Below are 18,093 nucleotides of genomic sequence, written 5' to 3'. Positions count from 1 at the left end.
TTATTCCACCCAGACCACATGAAATTGAGTGAGGGCTGTAATGTGTGTTTGGTTTGATTTTGTGGGGTGACAGTGAGGATGTTCTGCTGCATGTTTGGCCACTTTCCATCATTTACCAACAATCCTGGCTAACAGGGGAGGTACCAGCTGACTGGAGGCTGGCAAACGTAACGCCGATCTACACGAAAGGTAAGAGGGAAGACCCAGGGAACTACAGGCCTGTCAGTCTGACCTCAGTGCCATGGAAACTCATGGAATGGATCATCCTTAGTGTTATCATGCGTCATGTACAGGACAGCCAGATGATGAGGTCCAGTCAACATGGATTTATGAAGGGCAGGTCTTGTTTGACCAACCTGATCTCCTTCTATGATAAAATGACCCGTTTAGTGGATGAGGGAAGAACTGTGGATGTTGTTTACCTCGATTTTAGCAAAGCCTTTGACACTGTTTCCCATAACATTCTTCTGCAGAAGCTGGCTGCCTATGGCTTGGACAGGTGTACGCTTTGCTGGATCAAAAACTGGCTGAATGGCCAGGCCCAGAGACTGGTGGTGAACGGAGTTAAATCCAGCTGGTGGCCAGTCACCAGTGGTCTTCCGCAGGGCTCAGTGTTGGGGCCTGTTCTCTTTAACATCTTTATTAATGATCTGGATGAGGGGATCAAGTGCACCCTCAGCAGGTTTCAGATGACACTAAATTGGGAGGTAGTGTTGATCTGCCTGAGGGTCGGGAGGCTCTACAGAGGAACCTGGACAGGCTGGATCGATTGGCCGAGGCCAACTGTATGAAATTCAACCAGACCAAGTGCTGGGTCCTGCACTTGGGCCACAACAACCCCCTGCAGCGTTCCAGGCTTGGGGATGTGTGGCTGGAAAGCTGCACAGCAGAGAAGGACCTGGGGATGCTGGTCGACAGCTGATTGAACATGAGCCAGAAGTGTGCCCAAGCAGCCAAGAAAGCCAACAGAATCCTGGCATGGGTCAGAAACAGTGTGGCCAGCAGGAGCAGGGAAGTGATTGTCCCCCTGTAGTCAGCACTGGTGAGGCCACACCTTGAGTACTGTGTCCAGTTTTGGGCCCCTAACTTCAAGAAGGACGTTGAGGTGCTGGAGCTAGTTCAGAGAAGAGCAACGAAACTAGTGAAGAGTTTAGAGAACTTGTCTTGTGAGGAGCGGCTGAGGGAGCTGGGACTGGTCAGTCTGGAGAAGAGGAGGCTCAGCGGGGACCTTATTGCTCTCTACAATTACTGGAAAGGAAGTTGTAGGGAGATGGGGGTCGGTCTCTTCTCCCACGTTATGAATGACAGGACGAGAGGGAATGGCCTCAAGTTGCGCCAGGGGAAATTTAGGTTAGATAACAGGAAAAATTTCTTTCCAGAGAGGGTTGTGAAGTATTGGAACAGGCTGCCCAGGGAGGTGGTGGAGTCCCTGTCCCTGGAGGTGTTTGAAAAAGGTGTGGATTTGGTGTTGAGGAACATGGTTTAGGGAGCCTGACAGTGCAGGGTGAATGGTTGGACTCGATGATCTTGAGGGTCTCTTCCAACCAGATGATTCTATGACATTCTGAACAAGGCCAGCTGTGTATGGGACTGCATTAGGAAGAGTGTGAGCCACCCAAACAACCTGAGCTATCATCTCCCTCAACGCAGTAGTGGTGTGACCCCACGCAAATGACTGTGTCCCAGGGTGTGGCTCCTCATTTTGAAGAAGTAGTGACGAACTACAGAGTGTGGAGTGGAGGACTGCCAAGGTGGGGTTCAGGACCTAGTGCACATGGTCTAGCTGAGGGACCTGGAGTTCTTTGGGCCAGCAGTGTGGAGGCTCCAGGCAGTAGAGATGTAGCCTGAGAGTGCTGGAAGGGTGGTTTCAGAGATGATGAAGGTTTTCTTTGTAGTAAGAAACAGCATGAGAAAAGAATAATGAAACAACATGCAGCTGGGGAGGTCCAGACTGGACATGAAGATAAAGAGATGCCACTGTAAGGGCAGTGCTGTGGTGTAACAAGTCACCCAGCGGGAGACTGGATCAGCCCAAGGCTCTGTGTTTCAAGAACAGTTGGGGAGGATGAAGAGATACCAGTACAGGAAGGAAGATGCTCAGGTGAGAGCAAGGCATGGTAGCAGGGTGGATGTCTACAAGCTGCAGAGAAACAGGAGTAGGTGTGGGACACCGTGGCACAGCCTATGTTGGAGATATTAGAGGGACGAAGAAAGCCTGAGAAGCCCCCAGCAGAGATGAGCTCTTTCTCCCCTCGGCTGTGGCTGGTGTCTCTGCCACTGATGCCTCTGAGGAAGCCCCTTGCCCTTACAGTGCCCAGGTCTCATTGCCTCCCCTTCCCCACCCGAGAGACTGGGAGGTGTTGTCCCCTAGTCCTGGCCTTGACATTGCACATGCCCACATCACAGTGCCGTAGGAAGGGCCCTGAGCACTGTGTGAAGGACAGGATCTCCCTTCCCAGGGGCTGGGGGTCATGACTCGGCCCTTTGGCTCAAGGCAGCACATCCAGGTTTCCTCAGGATCTGTTCCACCTTTTCCTTGCCTTTGCCTACCTGTCATCTCTGCCTCCAGTTTTCTGCTGTAACCAGCACCTGGGGAGGCTTTGCCAGTGATGGTCCTCAGGGGGACCCATTAACATTGCAGGAAACTTTGGAGTTTGCCTCTGACTTGGACTTCCTGAGAGGCGTCTGAAACTGCCTCTGACTGCCTGAGGGTCCTGGAGTCAGCACCAAACCCACCAGAGGGGTCATTAAAATGTGCTGGGCTGGTGCTGTGCTGCTGAGCTGGGCCGGGCTCCTGGGATGGAGGGAGCTCCTGGCAAGCGGGCAGCGCTGCAGAGAGACAGCTGTGCCCAGGAGCAGGGCTGGGGGCACTGCCTGCGGGCACCCAGGGGAGAGGGGGGAGGCACAGAGGGGTTAAAGGCAGACGGGGTGGGAGGGTGCTGGGAGCTCAGAAGAGGAGAAATGTTCACAGCCCGTGACACAGTGAGTCTCTGGGTGCGGGGCAGGGCAGCTGCAGTTCGGGGAGGGATCGTGTGAAGCTGGAACAACCCACAGCCTGTGGGATCTCTCTCTTCTATGGAGGAGGAGGACACGCTCCAGAGTCAGAGGGACTGTCAGAGGGACAGGACATGATGGCTGCCTTCACCTGGGAATTACTGCGGAGTGTAAGGTGGGTGTGCAGCCAGGGGTGCCCAGGGCTGTCCTTCCCAGCAGGATCCCTGCACCCCAGGGGCTGTGTGCTGGGGCAGGGACTCTGCCACCTGCCAGGGTCAGCACTCAGCTGCCCGGGGAGCTCCTCATGGCGCTGTGGGGAGATGCTGTGGTTGGAAGGAGCAACTCCTGGCAGGAGACGGTCGTTCTGTTTTCAAAAGAGTGCTGTGTGGTTTACAGCTGGTCACAGCTCCAGATCAGGCCCATGACAATGACAGAGGCAGCGTTTCAAGAGCAATGTCAAGTCAGGGGCTACCTTAAACATTAAGACCTTTCCAGGGTCTGTGATCTCAGCTTCCTTCTCAGGAAATGGGGAGAGATGCTGTCAAGTTTGAGTAAGTCCCTGAGACTCCTGATCTGTTACACTGAGGGATCAGCAGATCTGCCAGAAGCCTCAGAAGTGCCTTCCCCCGATCCTCTACCTACAGACAGCACCAGCATCACCTCTGCCTGCAGCATCAGTGCTTCTCTGACCTACTCCTTAGGACCTGCCCACCCAGAGATGCCCCTGGGCAGTGCCCGGCTGCCAGGAGGGGTCTGCAGGGCAGAGCTGAGCACACAGCGGGTGGGATGGGGTCTGTGAGCATGGACAGGGAGGAGACCTGGGGTCAGAGAAACAGCCCAGGCAGGGACAGCTCCAGGCACAGAGAGCCAGGCCACCCCTCTGCATCACTCACTGCTCAGCTGTACGGGGAAAGAGAGAAGAGTTTGGAGAAATGGATTTGAAACTGGAGTCTACTGAGCTAAGATCAGCCTTGAATAGAGAGGTGCAAGCACAGGGCACTTGTACGGTGACCAGCAGGTCACTCGTGGGCAGAGCAGCTCTCCTGACTCTGCAGTAGGGCACAGGGAGACCTTGTGTCCCTCAGGGCTCACCAGCATTCAGGCTGAGAGCAATGTGAAAGATGAGGATTTCTGCCCCTGCCAAGAAAGTGCCCTCACTCAGCAGCACAGGCCTGAGCTCACAGAAAGGAGTTGAATTAAGTTTCCTCAAAGAAAGAGAAGTAATTGTGAGGAAAATTTTAAGAAATGGCAGAGGACTGGCTCAAAAAAAATCTGCTTTAAATTGTGTGATAGTTTGATGGGGGGGGGGTGTTCTGGTGGCAGGGGAGGGGATTTTCTCCCTGTGCCACCAGATCTGAGTCCCATCCCCCCCGGGGGAGGTTGAGCCAAATCGGCGCCTCTGCGAATGGCCCCATTTAAGTTGGGACAAAGGGGCGGGAAAGGGCTTTTTGCTCAGGAACGAGGGGAGAGCAGGAGGGCGCTGCCCTCGCTCCCGGCTCCCGGCCGGGCGACTGCCAGGGCCCGGGCCGGCGCCATGTGCTCAAGATGGCACCGGGGGAGCCGCATGGGGGGGGACTCGGTAAGCGCCCCGCTCCCGGGGTGCCCGCCGGGCCGAGCTCCCCCAGAGAGGATTAAGATCTAAGAGAAAACAACCACAACAACCAGGTCAGCCAAGATGGAGCAGGAGGAGGTGTGCTGGAGCTGAGGTTTCCCTTGCAATCGGTGTGAAGATGGCGGGCAGCCCCCCTGCAGCCAGGGTGTGCTCGGCGGAGCAGAGACCCACTTGTGGCCCGTGGAGAAACCCACGTCGGGGAAGAGATGCCTGAGCCCAGGAGAGGTCGTGGAGCAGGGGATGCGCGACGAGATACTGTTAATAATGGACATGGAATGCACGACGAGGTCGTGGAGGCATCTGGAGTCCGTGGGACGACCCACGCCGACGCGAGTGGCAGCAGCTCCCTAAGAGGCCGAGACTGGTAAAGCCCGAACTGGTGCGATCCATGGGGAAGGATTGCAATCCTGCAGGCAGGGCTTACGTTGGAAAAGTTTGGGGACTTTTTTTCTTCATGAGTAGGGGATCCACTGAATCAAGGGAAAAGTGGTGTAAAGACTCCTCCTCCTTTAAGAAAGGAGCGGCAGTAACAACATGGATGAACTGACCTGCACTGCCCCGTTCCCTGTCCCCCTGCACCGCCGGGAGGAAGGTAGAGCCAGGAATGAAAGGAAACGGGGTGGGGAGGCGTTGTTTTAAGATCTGGCCTTGTTTTCTCTTTCTCCTCTCAAGTAACCGTTTTTTTTTGTTCCCTTGTGTCTCTTGTTAAGTAACTGTTAATAAATTATTTTGTTTTATGAAGAAAGCCTGAGTCATGTTTTGCCCGGGACCGTGGTTGGTGGGTGCTCCCTCTCGGTTCTTGTCTCGACCCTCAGTCCAAAAACCATGACAAAATGTCAATGTTCTCTTCTCTTTCAACAGGCCCCCATGGCCAGAGTGAACAGATGTCCAACAGCAGCTCCATCACTGTGTTCCTCCTCCTGGCATTCGCAGACACACGACAGCTGCAGCTCTTGCACTTCTGTCTCTTCCTGGGCAGCTACCTGGCTGCCCTCCGGGGAAATGACCTCATCATCACCATCATAGCCTGTGACCACCACCTCCACAGCCCCATCTACTTCTTCCTCCTCAACCTCTCCCTCCTTGACCTGGGCTCCATTTCCACTACTGTCCCAAAAGCCATGGCCAGTTCCCTGTGGGACACCAGAGATGTTTCCTACTCAGGATGTGCTGTGCAGCTTTTGTTCTTTCTGTTCTTTATCACAGCAGATTATTGTCTTCTCACCATCATGGCCTATGACTGCTACGTTGCCATCTGCAAACCCCTGCACTACGGGACCCTCCTGGGCAGCAGAGCTTGTGTCCACATGGCAGCAGCTGCCTGGGCCACTGGGTTTCTCTATGCTGTGCTGCACATGGCCAATACATTTTCACTGCCCCTCTGCCATGGCAATGCCCTGGACCAGTTCTTCTGTGAAATCCCCCAGATCCTCAAGCTCTCCTGCTCACACTCTTACCTCAGGGAATTTGGGCTTCTTGTGGTTGGTGTCTGTTTTGATAGGGGGATAGGTATAGGAGTAGGCATAAGACTACATAAGACTGTATTAGCTGTTATTTCTATGGATAGGTATAAGAATAGGCATAAGACTCTGGGAAATACAGAGCTCTGTGAAACAGCTCTGTGAATTGCTAGAAGTTATCAAATTCTAATCCCTGCTTTGAAACACTAACTACCCGAAAAGAAGGCCGGTAAGAGAGACAAAATAAATGATGGCAAGGTTGTAACTCGTGACCCATAGGGAGAAAAACAGACAAAGAGGAGAGATAAGGACTAACGAGAACTAACATTTGTCTTCAAGCAATAACAAGTAGGAGACAGCCAGGTGTCCACTCAAGGCCAGGGAAACGGTTTGGCTCTACAGGCCGAGCCAAAACAAGAGTTTTAGAGTTTTAGGGAAGAAGTGAAAACACACAGCGAGGAAGACCTACGGCCTTCATCCCAAAGACCTCTGCCCACAACCACCAGGAGGCATGTCAAGGAGGAGCCTGAGGCAGATACTGAGGCGAGGGCTATGGAAATGATCTCCCGAGAGAGAGACTGCCCTTTTGGGGGGTGGTGATGAGTATGTCTGTATAAATACAAGAAAAACTGCTACGGTGGGTGTGCACATTTGTGGTGGAGTGATCCCCCGTGCACCCAGAGCTGCAATAAACATACCGACTTTACAACTTTCCGAGTTGTGGAGTCTGTTTCCGCACTTCAGTTTAGCATTTGGTTGTTTTGTGTTCATTGTGGTGTCCTATGTGCAGATCTTCAGGGCCGTGCTGAGGATCCCCTCTGAGCAGGGACGGCACAAAGCCTTTTCCACGTGCCTCCCTCACCTGGCTGTGGTCTCCCTGTTTGTCAGCACTGGCATCTTTGTCTACCTGAAGCCCCCCTCCATCTCCTCCCCATCTCTCGATCTGGTGCTGTGAGTTCTGTACTCGGTGGTGCCTCCAGCAGTGAACCCCCTCATCTACAGCGTGAGGAACCAGTAGCTCAAGGATGCCCTGAGGAAGCTGATGACTGGATGGTATTTGGAAGCAACAAACCACCTATTTTGCTCTGCATAGCAGTTGCAATAAAACTTGTTGAAGGGCCAGCCTGTCATCTGTAATTTTTGTTGTTATTGGTGGTTTTTCACTTGTAGCGATGTTGTCATCCCCTTTCTCACTCACTCTCTGCTTTTCTTCCCTGACCGAGTGGCTGTGCAAATGAGGAGCTGTGCGCTCTGTGTGATTAGACAAAATAAAGGGCCTTGCAGTGACTTTTTTTTCCTGAGATCCTTCCTCCAAGATCTTTTCAGAGCTGCAGGGACAGTTCCTGTGTGCAGAGGTGGAGGGGAAGAGAGTCCCAGCATGGCAGGGACTGACGCCTCAGGTGTCACATGGGGTGCAGGGGCAGGAGGAGAGGGGCTATCCAGCTGGGACAGGCAAAGCTGTTTGGAAGAAATCTCCTCTCCCCATCCCAAGACCAGGATGCTCTCCCCACAGCTCACACAGCCCCAGCACTGCAGGGACCATGGGCTGGGGGCTTCAGGAGATCAGGTTTGGGCTGGGGCCAGGAGAAAGGGTCCTGCAGATGTTCCTCCAGGGGGGACCCACACCCACCTGAGCAACCAAACCTGGCCTGCTTCTCCCATGCTGGGCTGTAACCGATCTCCTCGTACACAGCCTCAAGGAAAGGATCCTGAGCTCTCCTGGACCCTGGGCACAGAGGCAGGGCTGGCACAGGGACCGGCAGAGGTTTGACAGGACCCCACTGTGCTCGGCCAAACCTGTTCCTTGGGCCAGCCCAGCACTGCTCCGACAGCCCAGCCCCACTGCACTGTCCAGGCACGGATGCCACATCCCCAGTGAGGGCAGCATTGCTGTGGAGATTCTCTGGGGCAGTGTCACCCTTGAAGGCAGTGCTCATGGCCCTCTGGCCCCTGGGTCATGCCCCCTTGTCTGACCCTGGAGCAGCTCCCAGGTTTCCTCTCCATCTGGAGCTGCCCTCTATCTGCCCAACTGGTCTATAGCAGAGCCCCAGCCTTCGCCATCCCTCCTCTGCCATTTCTCTTCTCACCCCACCTCTGGGCTTTCTCCAGCCCTTGCTGCTGGTGCCCCATGGCCAGGTACTCAATGGGACAGCACATGGGGCAGGTGGCAGCACACAGTCTATACCCCAACTCTGCTTTACCCCTTCCTGACACCTGACAGCACTCCACAGCCCTTCCAGAAGGTATCTCCCCATGGAACCACTGTGGAAGGACCCACCTCTGCGCCCAGCCCTGGCACTTAGCTCTTGCCCAGCCAGGAGGGCCAGGAGCAGGCAGAGAAGGGCCCCCAGGATGATGCAGATGATGACGGGCACTGAGACTCTCCCACTGCTGGTCAGGCTGCCTTGTGTGGGATCTGTGTGGGCAAGACCATGGAAGGTGCATCACCAGTTGTGACCCCCCCATCACACAGGCAGCAGGAGGTGGAGCACCACAGGGGTGAGTGATGGGGAAGCTTTTGCCCTGCTGGGTAAATTACAACCTTACCCAATCCCACCTCCATGCCCCCAGTGCCTCCTCCTGGGAGTTTCACACCCCAGCAAGAACCCCTTCCATCCAGCTGGGGGTCACAGCCCGGTCCCAGAGATATCCAGCCCTGGAGGGAGGACGAATTACCTGCTCGGAGTGGGGATGCTGCTGTTGTACTGGGTGTAGCTGCAGAGGAAGGAAAGGAGAGCTGGGCTGAGAGGGTGAGTGTGCGGGTAGCGGGAAGCCTCCTCCCCAGCACACCGTGTGTCTGTAGATGCTCCTGACACATCCCACCCAAACTGCCCCTCCTGTGGTGCTAGAAAGGGAGGCCAGGACAGGGCTCAAGGTCTCTGCTCTGGACAGCAGGCAGGATGGCACAGGCATCCCAGGAGATAGTCCTGGGGCTAAAGGGCCCCACGGGCAGTGGCCAGAGGATGTCCAGTTCCACCAAGGCTACTCCCCGCCTGGCACCAGGCTCCTGCACTCCGCAGAAACGTTCTTGCTCTTGGGAGGTCAGGGGCCATGCCAGGACCAAAAGGCCTTCCCCAGCTCCCTGCCAACACCCGAGACAGGGCTCCCAGCCCTGCCGCTTACCTGAGCAGCACGCTGCAGTGTCTTCCTTATGCCGGCACCCACCGCCATCCCCGGGCCGGGCCCAGCAGTCCTGCAGAGACGGCTCCATCCCTCGGCACTGCACCTGCTCCAGCCAGATGGGGCCCATCCCGAACGCAGCCTCATGCAGGGCAGACACAGCGGGGCCACAGCCCAGCTGCCTGCAAGCCACCTTGGCGTCCCGCATGTCCCAGGAGTCATCGCACACTGTCCCCCAGGAGCCGCGGTGCCAGACCTCCACTCTCCCTGAGCACCCGTCCGTGCCACCCATGGCACGAATCTTCTCCCTGTCTGGAGAAGGCAAAGACCTCCCGTGGCAGTGGGACAGCAGGCAGAGCCCTGCCAGACAAGAGGGGCACACGGAGGAGCAGCTACCTGTGCAGCTCGTGGAGTTGGGGCACGGGGCCAACGGGGCCAGGGGTGTTTCTGGGCGTCCCCCTGAGGAAAGAAACACTGTAGTGAAGGGGCTGGTTTAGAGGATGGTGGAAAAGAGAGCAGGGCTGAGCTCTGCTCGTGCCTCCCGGGACCTTCATGGTCATGGCAGGTGGACATGTCCCTGGTCATTCAGGGGACACACGCAGGACTATGGGAGGACCCCAACTGCTCAGCCCCAAAAGGTCTCTGACTGCCCGCCTGTCTATGGAGGGGAAGCTCTTCTGAACCCTGTCTGGTCTCTTCTGAGACCTCCCCTGGAGCTGCCTCTGCCTCCCCCAGGCCCTGTTGTCAGCCTGGGTGACAGCTGCTGCTGGACATGTGTGGCTGTGATCACCTTGGTGCCACCAGCAGCAGAAGGGTCTGACATGGAAAGGAAAAGACTATCCAAGCTCTTCCTCTGCATTTGGCTATGCCGAGTGGGGAGCAGGAGCTGGAGTGACACTGGTGCCTGCTGGCTCAGAGTTACCATTTGTCCTAGTTTTAGCTGGGACAGAGTTTTTTTAACAGCCAGAAGAGCTCCGTGTTTTGGTTTCACTCAGAGGCTCGCTCTGAGAAGAATGCTGATAGCAAGTTGATGTTTGTGGTTGGAAGTGAAACTCCAAGGGCTTTTCAGTGTGTGGAGTGCAGAAACATGGTGGGATAAGGGGGGAGCATAGCTGGGACAAGGGGGACACGATTCCCCTTGTCATTTGTGGTGGAACTTAAGATTGAGGCCAAACTGGCCAATCAGTATTCCATATCACGCAGCGTCATGCCCAGTATAACAGTGAGGGGCAGACGGACCAGAAGGGCTTTTGCGCTTTGGCTTTTGCGCTTTGGCTCTTTTGCGCTTGCTGCGCTTTTGCTCTATTGTTTTTCTTTCTTTTTTTTCTCTCTCTCTCCCAGTACTCCCACTCTCGGAGTACTATCTCTCCCTCTCTGCCCCTCTCTATTTCGGGGCCTCGCTTTCGTCCGGGATTGCAGCTTCGGGACGAGACGGGCTTCGCATACAAGGGGGTGGTGAGCATCTACCCTGTGTATTAAATCATCTGTATTAAATCGTTCTTATCTCAACCCACGGGTTTCCCGTTTCTTCTTTAATTCTCTCCCTCATTCCTGGGGGCGGGGGAGGGGGAGTGACTGGCTGTGTGGGAGGGTCAACCTAACCCACGACACCATTGCAGATGATGTGGACCTCTTCTCGCAGGTCATCGCATGACTGTGGGTCCCAGGGAGCGGAGGGACACTGCCAGAAGGAGCTGTTTCTCTCCCCACACTGCACGTTATCCAGCCACGCAGGGCCAGACACCTTGCCATAGGGCAGGCGTGTTTCCAGGGACCCTCCATCCCCACAGCCCAGCTCCTTGCATGCCAGCGACACCGTCTCAAGAGTCATCGAGTTGGAGCAAACGCTCCCCCACGTCCCGTTGTAGAAAACCTGCAGGCGCCCGGAGCAGCCGTCGCTGTTCTCCAGCCTCAGGGCCACGAACTCTGGGAGGAAAGGCAAGGAGGGGGAACAGGCTGGTCTGAGCAGGGAGAGCCAGAACACCTCTGCCCTCTCCAGGCCCCCTGTCAGGCAGGGCCATGGCCAGCTCGTCCCCGTGCACCCCGGGGCACAGAGAAGTCCCTGATGGACACACCCCCCCGCCCTTCCCGCCCGCCCTCGGGGACGGCTGAGCTCCCCAGGGACCCCAGTGGGACTGAGGGCACCTGTGCTCATGTGTCGGCAGGACGGGCTCGGCAGGGGCTCAGAGGCCGCCATGGACAGCCTTGGCCGTGCCCGGCTCTCCCTGCATCCCGGTCTCCCCAGGATCCCACCGCATCTCCCAGCACAGACCTGAGCAGATGACTCCCACGTCCTCCTTGTGCCCGCAGTCGTGCTGCCCCCAGGGCCCGGCAGGGCAGTCCCAGAGAGCAGCTTCGGCCCCGGAGCAGTTCACGCCATCCAGCCAGATCTGCCCGGAGCCTTCTCCGAAACGAGCGGAGCCGGCCGCCTCCACCGCCCCTCCGCAGCCCAGCTGGCGGCAGACGACGCCGGCGTCAGACAGGTCCCAGCCGTCGTCGCAGACGGTCCCCCAGCTGCCCTGGTAGTAGATCTCCACTCTGCCCGCGCAGCGCCCGGCCCCGTTCGCCAGCCGGACCCGCCGGCTCCCTGCAGCGGGTACAAATCCCAGTTGCTGTCCGGGGCCGGCTGCCCCCACACCCCACCGCCTGGGCGGCCCGTGCAGCACCACTCACCCCGGCAAACGACTCCCACGTCCTCCGCCACCCCTGCTGCCCGTGCGCTCTCGGGCAGGGAGGTGTTGCAGAGGGTCAGGTTGGCCTCGTGCCCGGCGCACCGCACCCCTCGCAGCCCCACGGGGCCCGTCCCTCGCTCAGGCTTCGGGGGGTTGTAGGCTGTCCCTGCCTCTCCGCACCGCAGCTGCCGGCACACCACGCTGGCCTCCTGCATGTCCCACTGGTCATCCAGGACTCTGCCCCATGTCCCGTGCCGGAAGATCTCCACTCGCCCGTCGCACCGGCTCCCTCCGCCCACCAGCCGCAGGGATCCAAAGCCGGCTGCGCCTGGGCAGAGCAGAGATGCCACAGCCACCGGTGGCACCAGGGAGCACAGCACCCGCCAGGGAGCCGGGCAAGGGGAGACTGTCTGACCAAATGGGACAAGATGGAGCCTTGTGCCAACAAGAAGAGAGGGCGAAGCCTGGGCCTGTTCTGCAGCTCCCACCCAGCTCTGCTGCTGCTAGGGGCACCCAGGCAGCTCCTGCCTGGATGGTGGGATGGGGCTCTGCAGGGCAGAGTGGGGATGGGATGCGGTGGTCTGCAGCCAGAGGGAGGGAGCAGAACCCGTAGCCATGTCCTGGGCTCGTCCCATAGGATGAGAACAGAGAAGCCCAGGCCTGGGGGCAGATGCCTGCCTCTGTCCAGTCCTCAGCTCTCCCATGGTAGAGCAGTCAGTCTGAGCAGGCAAAGCTCTCCAGATGGCTCCTGGGGAAGCCAGGGTTTTTCCAGGGAGAAGTTCAGCCTGGTACCACCATGGGACCCCTGCTTTGGGTGGCCACGTCACACACCAAGGGCAAATGGAGTTAATGCAGCATTTTTCCAGCACTCACCTGAGCAAATGACAGCAGCGTTGTTCCCATGGGAGCACGGTGAGGCACCCATGGTGGTCACTGGGCACTGTCCCAGGTGGGCTTCAGTCCCGTCACAGTGGAATGAGTCTCTCCAGACAGGCCCAGTCTCTCTCCCAAAATGCTCTCCTCCAGGAACGGACTCAGCAAACCCACAGTCGAGTTGACGGCAGAGAACATGGGCATCCGAGAGATCCCAGTGGGAGGCACAGAGGGTCCCCCAGGTGCCCAGAACCTGGACCTCCACCCTCCCCGCACACACTGTGCTGCCGTTCACCAGCCTGAACCCTGTGTATTCTGGGGACAGAGGAGGAGGAGAGAGGGTGGACTGGTGCTCTTGTACCCTCAGCAGCTGGCGGAGAGGCCAGAGGGACAGCATGCCTTTCTTTTCCTTCTGCACTATATTCCTGCTGCAGACAACCCCTCACCCCTCCTGTCCTCACGCCCGGCCCAGCATGGTCCGTGCTCTGCTCCCCAACCCTCAGCACAGCCCCAGTGTTCGACACCCCACCCCGAGCCCTTACGTGTGCAGGTGACAACAGCGCTGTTCGCGTGGGTGTAGGGCTGGTCCCTGGGAGAACCCCTGGGGCAGGAGGCGAGAAGGGATTCATTCCCCACACACTGCAGCTCTCCATCCCAGATGGGACCAATTCCTTCTCCAAAGCGAGCTCCCCTAGTGACAGGCAGGGCTACACCGCACTGCAACTCCCTGCAGACCACGTCAGCAGCTTTGGGACCAAAGCATGAGTCACAGACAGTTTTCCACAGGTCCCCATCAAGGATCTCCACACGTCCTGAGCAGTGGCTCTTCCCTTCCACCAGTCGAAATAATCCTGGAAAAAAGAAGCCAGCTGAGAACCCTCTGGCAGTTAAATGCCCACATCCCACATCACCTCCAAGGAAGCCGTGACCAGATCACCCAGAGGAAGCTGTTGGGGGAGTGTGGGTGACACAAACACATCCAGGCCTCCCAGCACCTCTTCTCTACACCATCACAGCACTCAAGGGTATGTGTCTAGCACAGACCCACAGCAGGCCCTGCAGACCATATCGGCACCTTTGAGACCAAAGTGCAAGTCACAGTTTTCTAAGGGTCCCCGTCGTGGATCACTACAGGTCCTTTGCAGGTGCTATTCCCTATGACCAGCCAGACAGATCCTAGCGTGACCAAAGACCCCTGAGAGTTCCCACAACCCTCTTGCAGTGCCCTGACCACATCCCATCTGGTCTCCATGGTGGTCAAAGGCAAAAAAGCGCCACAACCACCTCAGCTGCTCTCACGGGAGTGCTAATGGCACAAACACATCAGGGCCCTCACTGCTACTCCTTGCAATTCAGCACAGCACTCCTGGACTTGCTTCCCTCCCAAACCCACAGCGACAGGCACTGTTCGGACAAACTGCTGCTGCCCCAGACACCTTGGGCTGCCTGGCACTGGTCCCTGGGCACTGCAGACCCCAGAGCACTTGGGGTCCTGGGAAATGGGCCCAAGTGCTCTTGGCTGTTGTAGCTTGTCAGCGCCCCCCTGAGCTCAGGGCCAGGTGTGAGGAACCCCGCGCTGCCACCAGAAACGCACTCTGTTCCTATGGAGGTCTGGGGCTGTTGGTGGATGGGACACGTCATGGGAAAAATACAGTGACGCTGCACCTGTGGTCGGTGTCTGTGCCACCATCCTGCTCAGGCATCTACCTGGCTGGAGGGCACTGCTAGGCATGCATGTCCCTGGCCAATGGCCGGGCAGAGGGCGGGAGAGCGGACAGAAGAGCAGCCCTGGGCTTACATGAACTCCCAGCGCAAGGGCAGGCACAGAGGAGAGCCAGTAAGTGCTGACAAATCCCCTGTGGCACAGGGCAGCCAGGGGCTGGGGCAGGCAGGAGAGGCTGGGCAGAAGGTCAGCACTGCCTGGATGGGGCAGTGTCCCTGTGGGTAGGCTCTCATGGAGTGACTCTGCGAGAAGAACGAGGTGCCACATGCCACCCTGCTCTTCTGCCCAAGCCCAGCACTCTTCCTCTCCGAGCAACTCCTTTTGCTTCAGCCAAGGGACTCCTGTTTGTCAGAGGACACAGCCCAAAGCAGCTGGCCATCTCACACCCTTCCCTGGGACTGGGGGGACCATGGGTCACTCTTGGTGCCTCTGGTACAGGAGGACCTGGCCCTCAACACTGCCAGAAAGGTCTTGAGAGAACAGGAGGAGAAAGATGGGAATCAAGAGACAATGCAGGGCAGGGTGGGGGATCCATCTGAGCTACCTCAGGGGCCAGGCAGGGTATGGGCACCCTTGGGTGGGTTTCCACTGGGCTTTCCCCAAGGACCGAGGACACCAATAAAGACAGTACCAGCTCATCAGTGCGACCGGCCACATTGGGCAATGCTCTGGTGCCTGACTGTTGCTCCCTGAGGGCACAGTCAGGTTCCTTCCACAATCCCAGCCCCACAGGTATGGAATAGGCTCTCCCCTTACCTGAACACACCACTCCAGCATCTTCATCATGAATGCAGTTATGTTCACCCCATCCTCTGTGTGTGCAGTTAGACAGGCCAGACTCCGAGCCTTTGCAGCCAACATCATCCATCCAAATGGGGCCAGATCCTTTGCCAAAGTGTCCGTACAGAGGAGCTCCAACAGCAGACCCACAGCCCAGCTGCTTACAAACCACTGCAGCGTCGTTCATGTCCCAGGAGTCATCACACACAGTTCCCCACTGGCCCCTGTGTTGCACCTCCACTCTCCCAGCACAGCGCCTGCCGCCATCCGCCAGCCTCACCTCCGCAGCCCCTTCAAACACCAACAAGAGATCGGTTAGGAGAGCACCAAGGCCCAGCAGTGCAGGACTGGGGCAATTCCCTGCTCGTGTAGAGTCAGGGTGGGAATCCTCTCCCATCTGGGCTGTTCCCACAACAGCGCTGAGGTCCCTTCTATCCCCACAGGCTGTGCAAGGCTGGGGATGCCCAGGTCCAGTCCTGCTGGGTCATTCACCATCTCACTACACAAGGCACCTTTCCCCACTCCAATGGCCACTTGCTCCCTGCCCATGACCACCTGCGCACTGCCCAGCCCTGCACGGGGCACCCACTCCTCTGGGCACCCACTCACCCCCAGTCCAGTAATGCCTGAACAGCCCCAGGTACCTAAACCTGGAGTGAGCAGCACACAAACCCTCCAGGGACCCCAGAGGTAGGCAGTGCCCTGGGCATCTTTGGGTGCTGCCATCACCAGCTTGGCCACCACCAGCTCCAGAGGCACAGTGCTGGGGAAAAGCAGGTCCCAAAATGGTACCCCAGGACCTGGTGTCTAGGATTCCAACCAGCCACAGACTGCCCTAAAGACTGGAGCCCTGGAAAAGGAGAGACTCCCTCCCACCCTGATGGACATGGGGAAGAGCAGAGGGTCCATGGCACCTTCTGCCCCTTGTCTCAGGAGCATCTTGCAAAGAAACTCCTGCCAGATCCCAATGACCGCACTGGTACCCGCTGGCCCTGGGCTGTGGGACAAGGGACCCCGTACTTACCCCTGCACAGCTGCACCCACAGGAGAAGCCACAGCACCTGAGGGGGCAGGAGTCCCTCTCTGCCCATTCTGAGCCTCCTGCCCCGCCAGCACATCCCTGCTGCGCCACACTCCCCGCCACAGCTCCTGCGGACTCACGGAACGACGACGATGGGAGGGCAATATATCTCTGCAGACGCCAGCCCAGCTTTAGGAGGAGCCAATCGAAGCAGCAGCACCTTTTTAGACATTGTTGGGAGCTATCTGCCCTCCGACGCAGTCCAGTCCTCCAATGAACTTCTCCAGCACGATTCATGACCATATATGAGGGATGGCTCCGCTGCAGGTGTCACATCACTGTGGTGGGAGGCTGTCACAGGACAGGGCCGGTCATGGTGGGGGAAATGGGTCTTTCACTCCTTCATCCCCGCCATGTGGACCAGGAGCACTGAGCATCTCCGATGCTGGGCACATCCAAGAGCCCAAGGTGCGAGTGTCCAGTCATCCCCATGCCATGGGAACCACAGGGTTGGGACTGCACTGGGGACTGGGTCAGGAAGGGAACAGCCCCTGCCCCTGATCCACACCCCGCTGTGCTGGGAGCAGCAGGTGGGAAAGGGCCTTAGCCCAGGCCAGAGCCCCATCCCAGGAGCACTGGCTCGCCCATCCCTCACTGGAGAGCCTCGCAGAAGGTCCCTCACAGGATCCAGAGCTGAGACATGTCCCTGTCCTGGCAGCAGACATGCAGTCCAGAGCTCAGACACATCCTTGACTCTTGGGCTGTCACCCAGGGGCCGTTATTCCCCACGGGTGGCTCGGGAGCTGCAGCCTGCAGCTGCACAAACCACAGCCCATGTGACCTCGCAGTGCTTGACACGCTTCCCCCACAGCGCCCGGGCAGGAAGTCTGTGGTTTCCTCCTGGCACCGTGCCCGGGCATATCCCTGCGGTGCCCCTGAGCCACCCCTGCCCCGACTGCTCCAGCCAGGGCTGCAGGGGCTGCTCCTTCGGCATCACAGACACAGGGCAGGGCAGCTCCCGTCCTCCATGATGTCCCTGTGACAGCACATGGCTGCTCTGAACCAAGCCCCACAGCCATGGGGTGCTTTCGGTGATGCGACCTCATGCCCTGCTACTGCCACTGTTGTGTGCTCATCAGTTGTACTGACAGTAACCTCACAGCCCTCCTACACTCACCGCTGTGTGCTAATGAGTTGTCTTGACAGTGACCTCACAACCCTCCTACTGCCACCTCTGTATGATCATCATTTGTATTCAAAGTGACCTCACACCCTTCCTCCTGCAACCTCAGTGTGCTCATGAGTTGTACTGACAGTGACCTCACACCCCTCTGTGATAGTTTGATGTGTGTGGGGGTGTTCTGGTGGCAGGGGAGGGGATTTGCTCCCTGTGCGACCAGATCTGAGTCCCATCCCCCCTCGGGGGGTTGCACCAAATCGGCGCCTCTGCGAATTGCCCTATTTAAGTTGGGACAAAGGGGCAGGAAAGGGCTTTTTGCTCAGGAGCGAGGAGAGAGCAGGAGGGCGCTGCCCTCGCTCCCGGCTCCCGGCCGAGTGGCCGCTCGGGCCCGGGCCGGTGCCATGTGCTCAAGATGGCGCCAGGGGAGCCGCATGGGGGGGGCTCAGGAAGCGCCTCGCTCCCGGGGTGCCCGCCGGGCCGAGCTCCTCTAGAGGAGATTAACATCTAAGAGAAAACAACCACAGCGACCAGGTCAGTTAAGGATGGAGCAGGAGGAGCTGTGCTGGAGCTGAGGTTTCCCTTGCAATCGGTGTGAAGATGGCGGGCGGCCCCCTGCAGCCAGGGTGCACTCGGCGGAGCAGAGACCCACTTGTGGCCC

General features: G+C 57.9%; 1 protein-coding gene and 1 pseudogene across 1 annotated transcript; one reads left to right on the top strand and one right to left on the bottom strand.

Annotated features, from left to right (window-relative positions):
- The first annotated feature begins 5,490 nt into the window (after positions 1 to 5,490).
- On the top strand, positions 5,491 to 7,159 carry LOC147526025 (olfactory receptor 14J1-like; annotated as a pseudogene).
- Positions 7,160 to 7,580: 421 nt separating this feature from the next.
- Positions 7,581 to 15,631, bottom strand: LOC147526024 (antigen WC1.1-like). Its single transcript, XM_086630597.1, has 11 exons — positions 15,211 to 15,631; positions 13,274 to 13,582; positions 12,732 to 13,037; positions 11,860 to 12,186; positions 11,459 to 11,773; positions 10,798 to 11,112; positions 9,583 to 9,645; positions 9,190 to 9,498; positions 8,743 to 8,781; positions 8,345 to 8,482; positions 7,581 to 7,792 (listed from the first exon to the last, which is right to left on the bottom strand). The coding sequence occupies exons 1-11, from the start codon at positions 15,629 to 15,631 to the stop codon at positions 7,581 to 7,583; spliced, it is 2,754 nt and encodes a 917-aa protein (XP_086486723.1).
- Positions 15,632 to 18,093: the final 2,462 nt, after the last annotated feature.

This window comes from Tauraco erythrolophus, unplaced genomic scaffold, assembly GCF_009769465.1.
Source record: "Tauraco erythrolophus isolate bTauEry1 unplaced genomic scaffold, bTauEry1.pri scaffold_40_arrow_ctg1, whole genome shotgun sequence".
NCBI lineage: Eukaryota > Metazoa > Chordata > Aves > Musophagiformes > Musophagidae > Tauraco > Tauraco erythrolophus.
The sequence above is the reverse complement of the archived record's forward strand: the minus strand, read 5'-3'. Positions and strand labels throughout refer to the sequence as shown.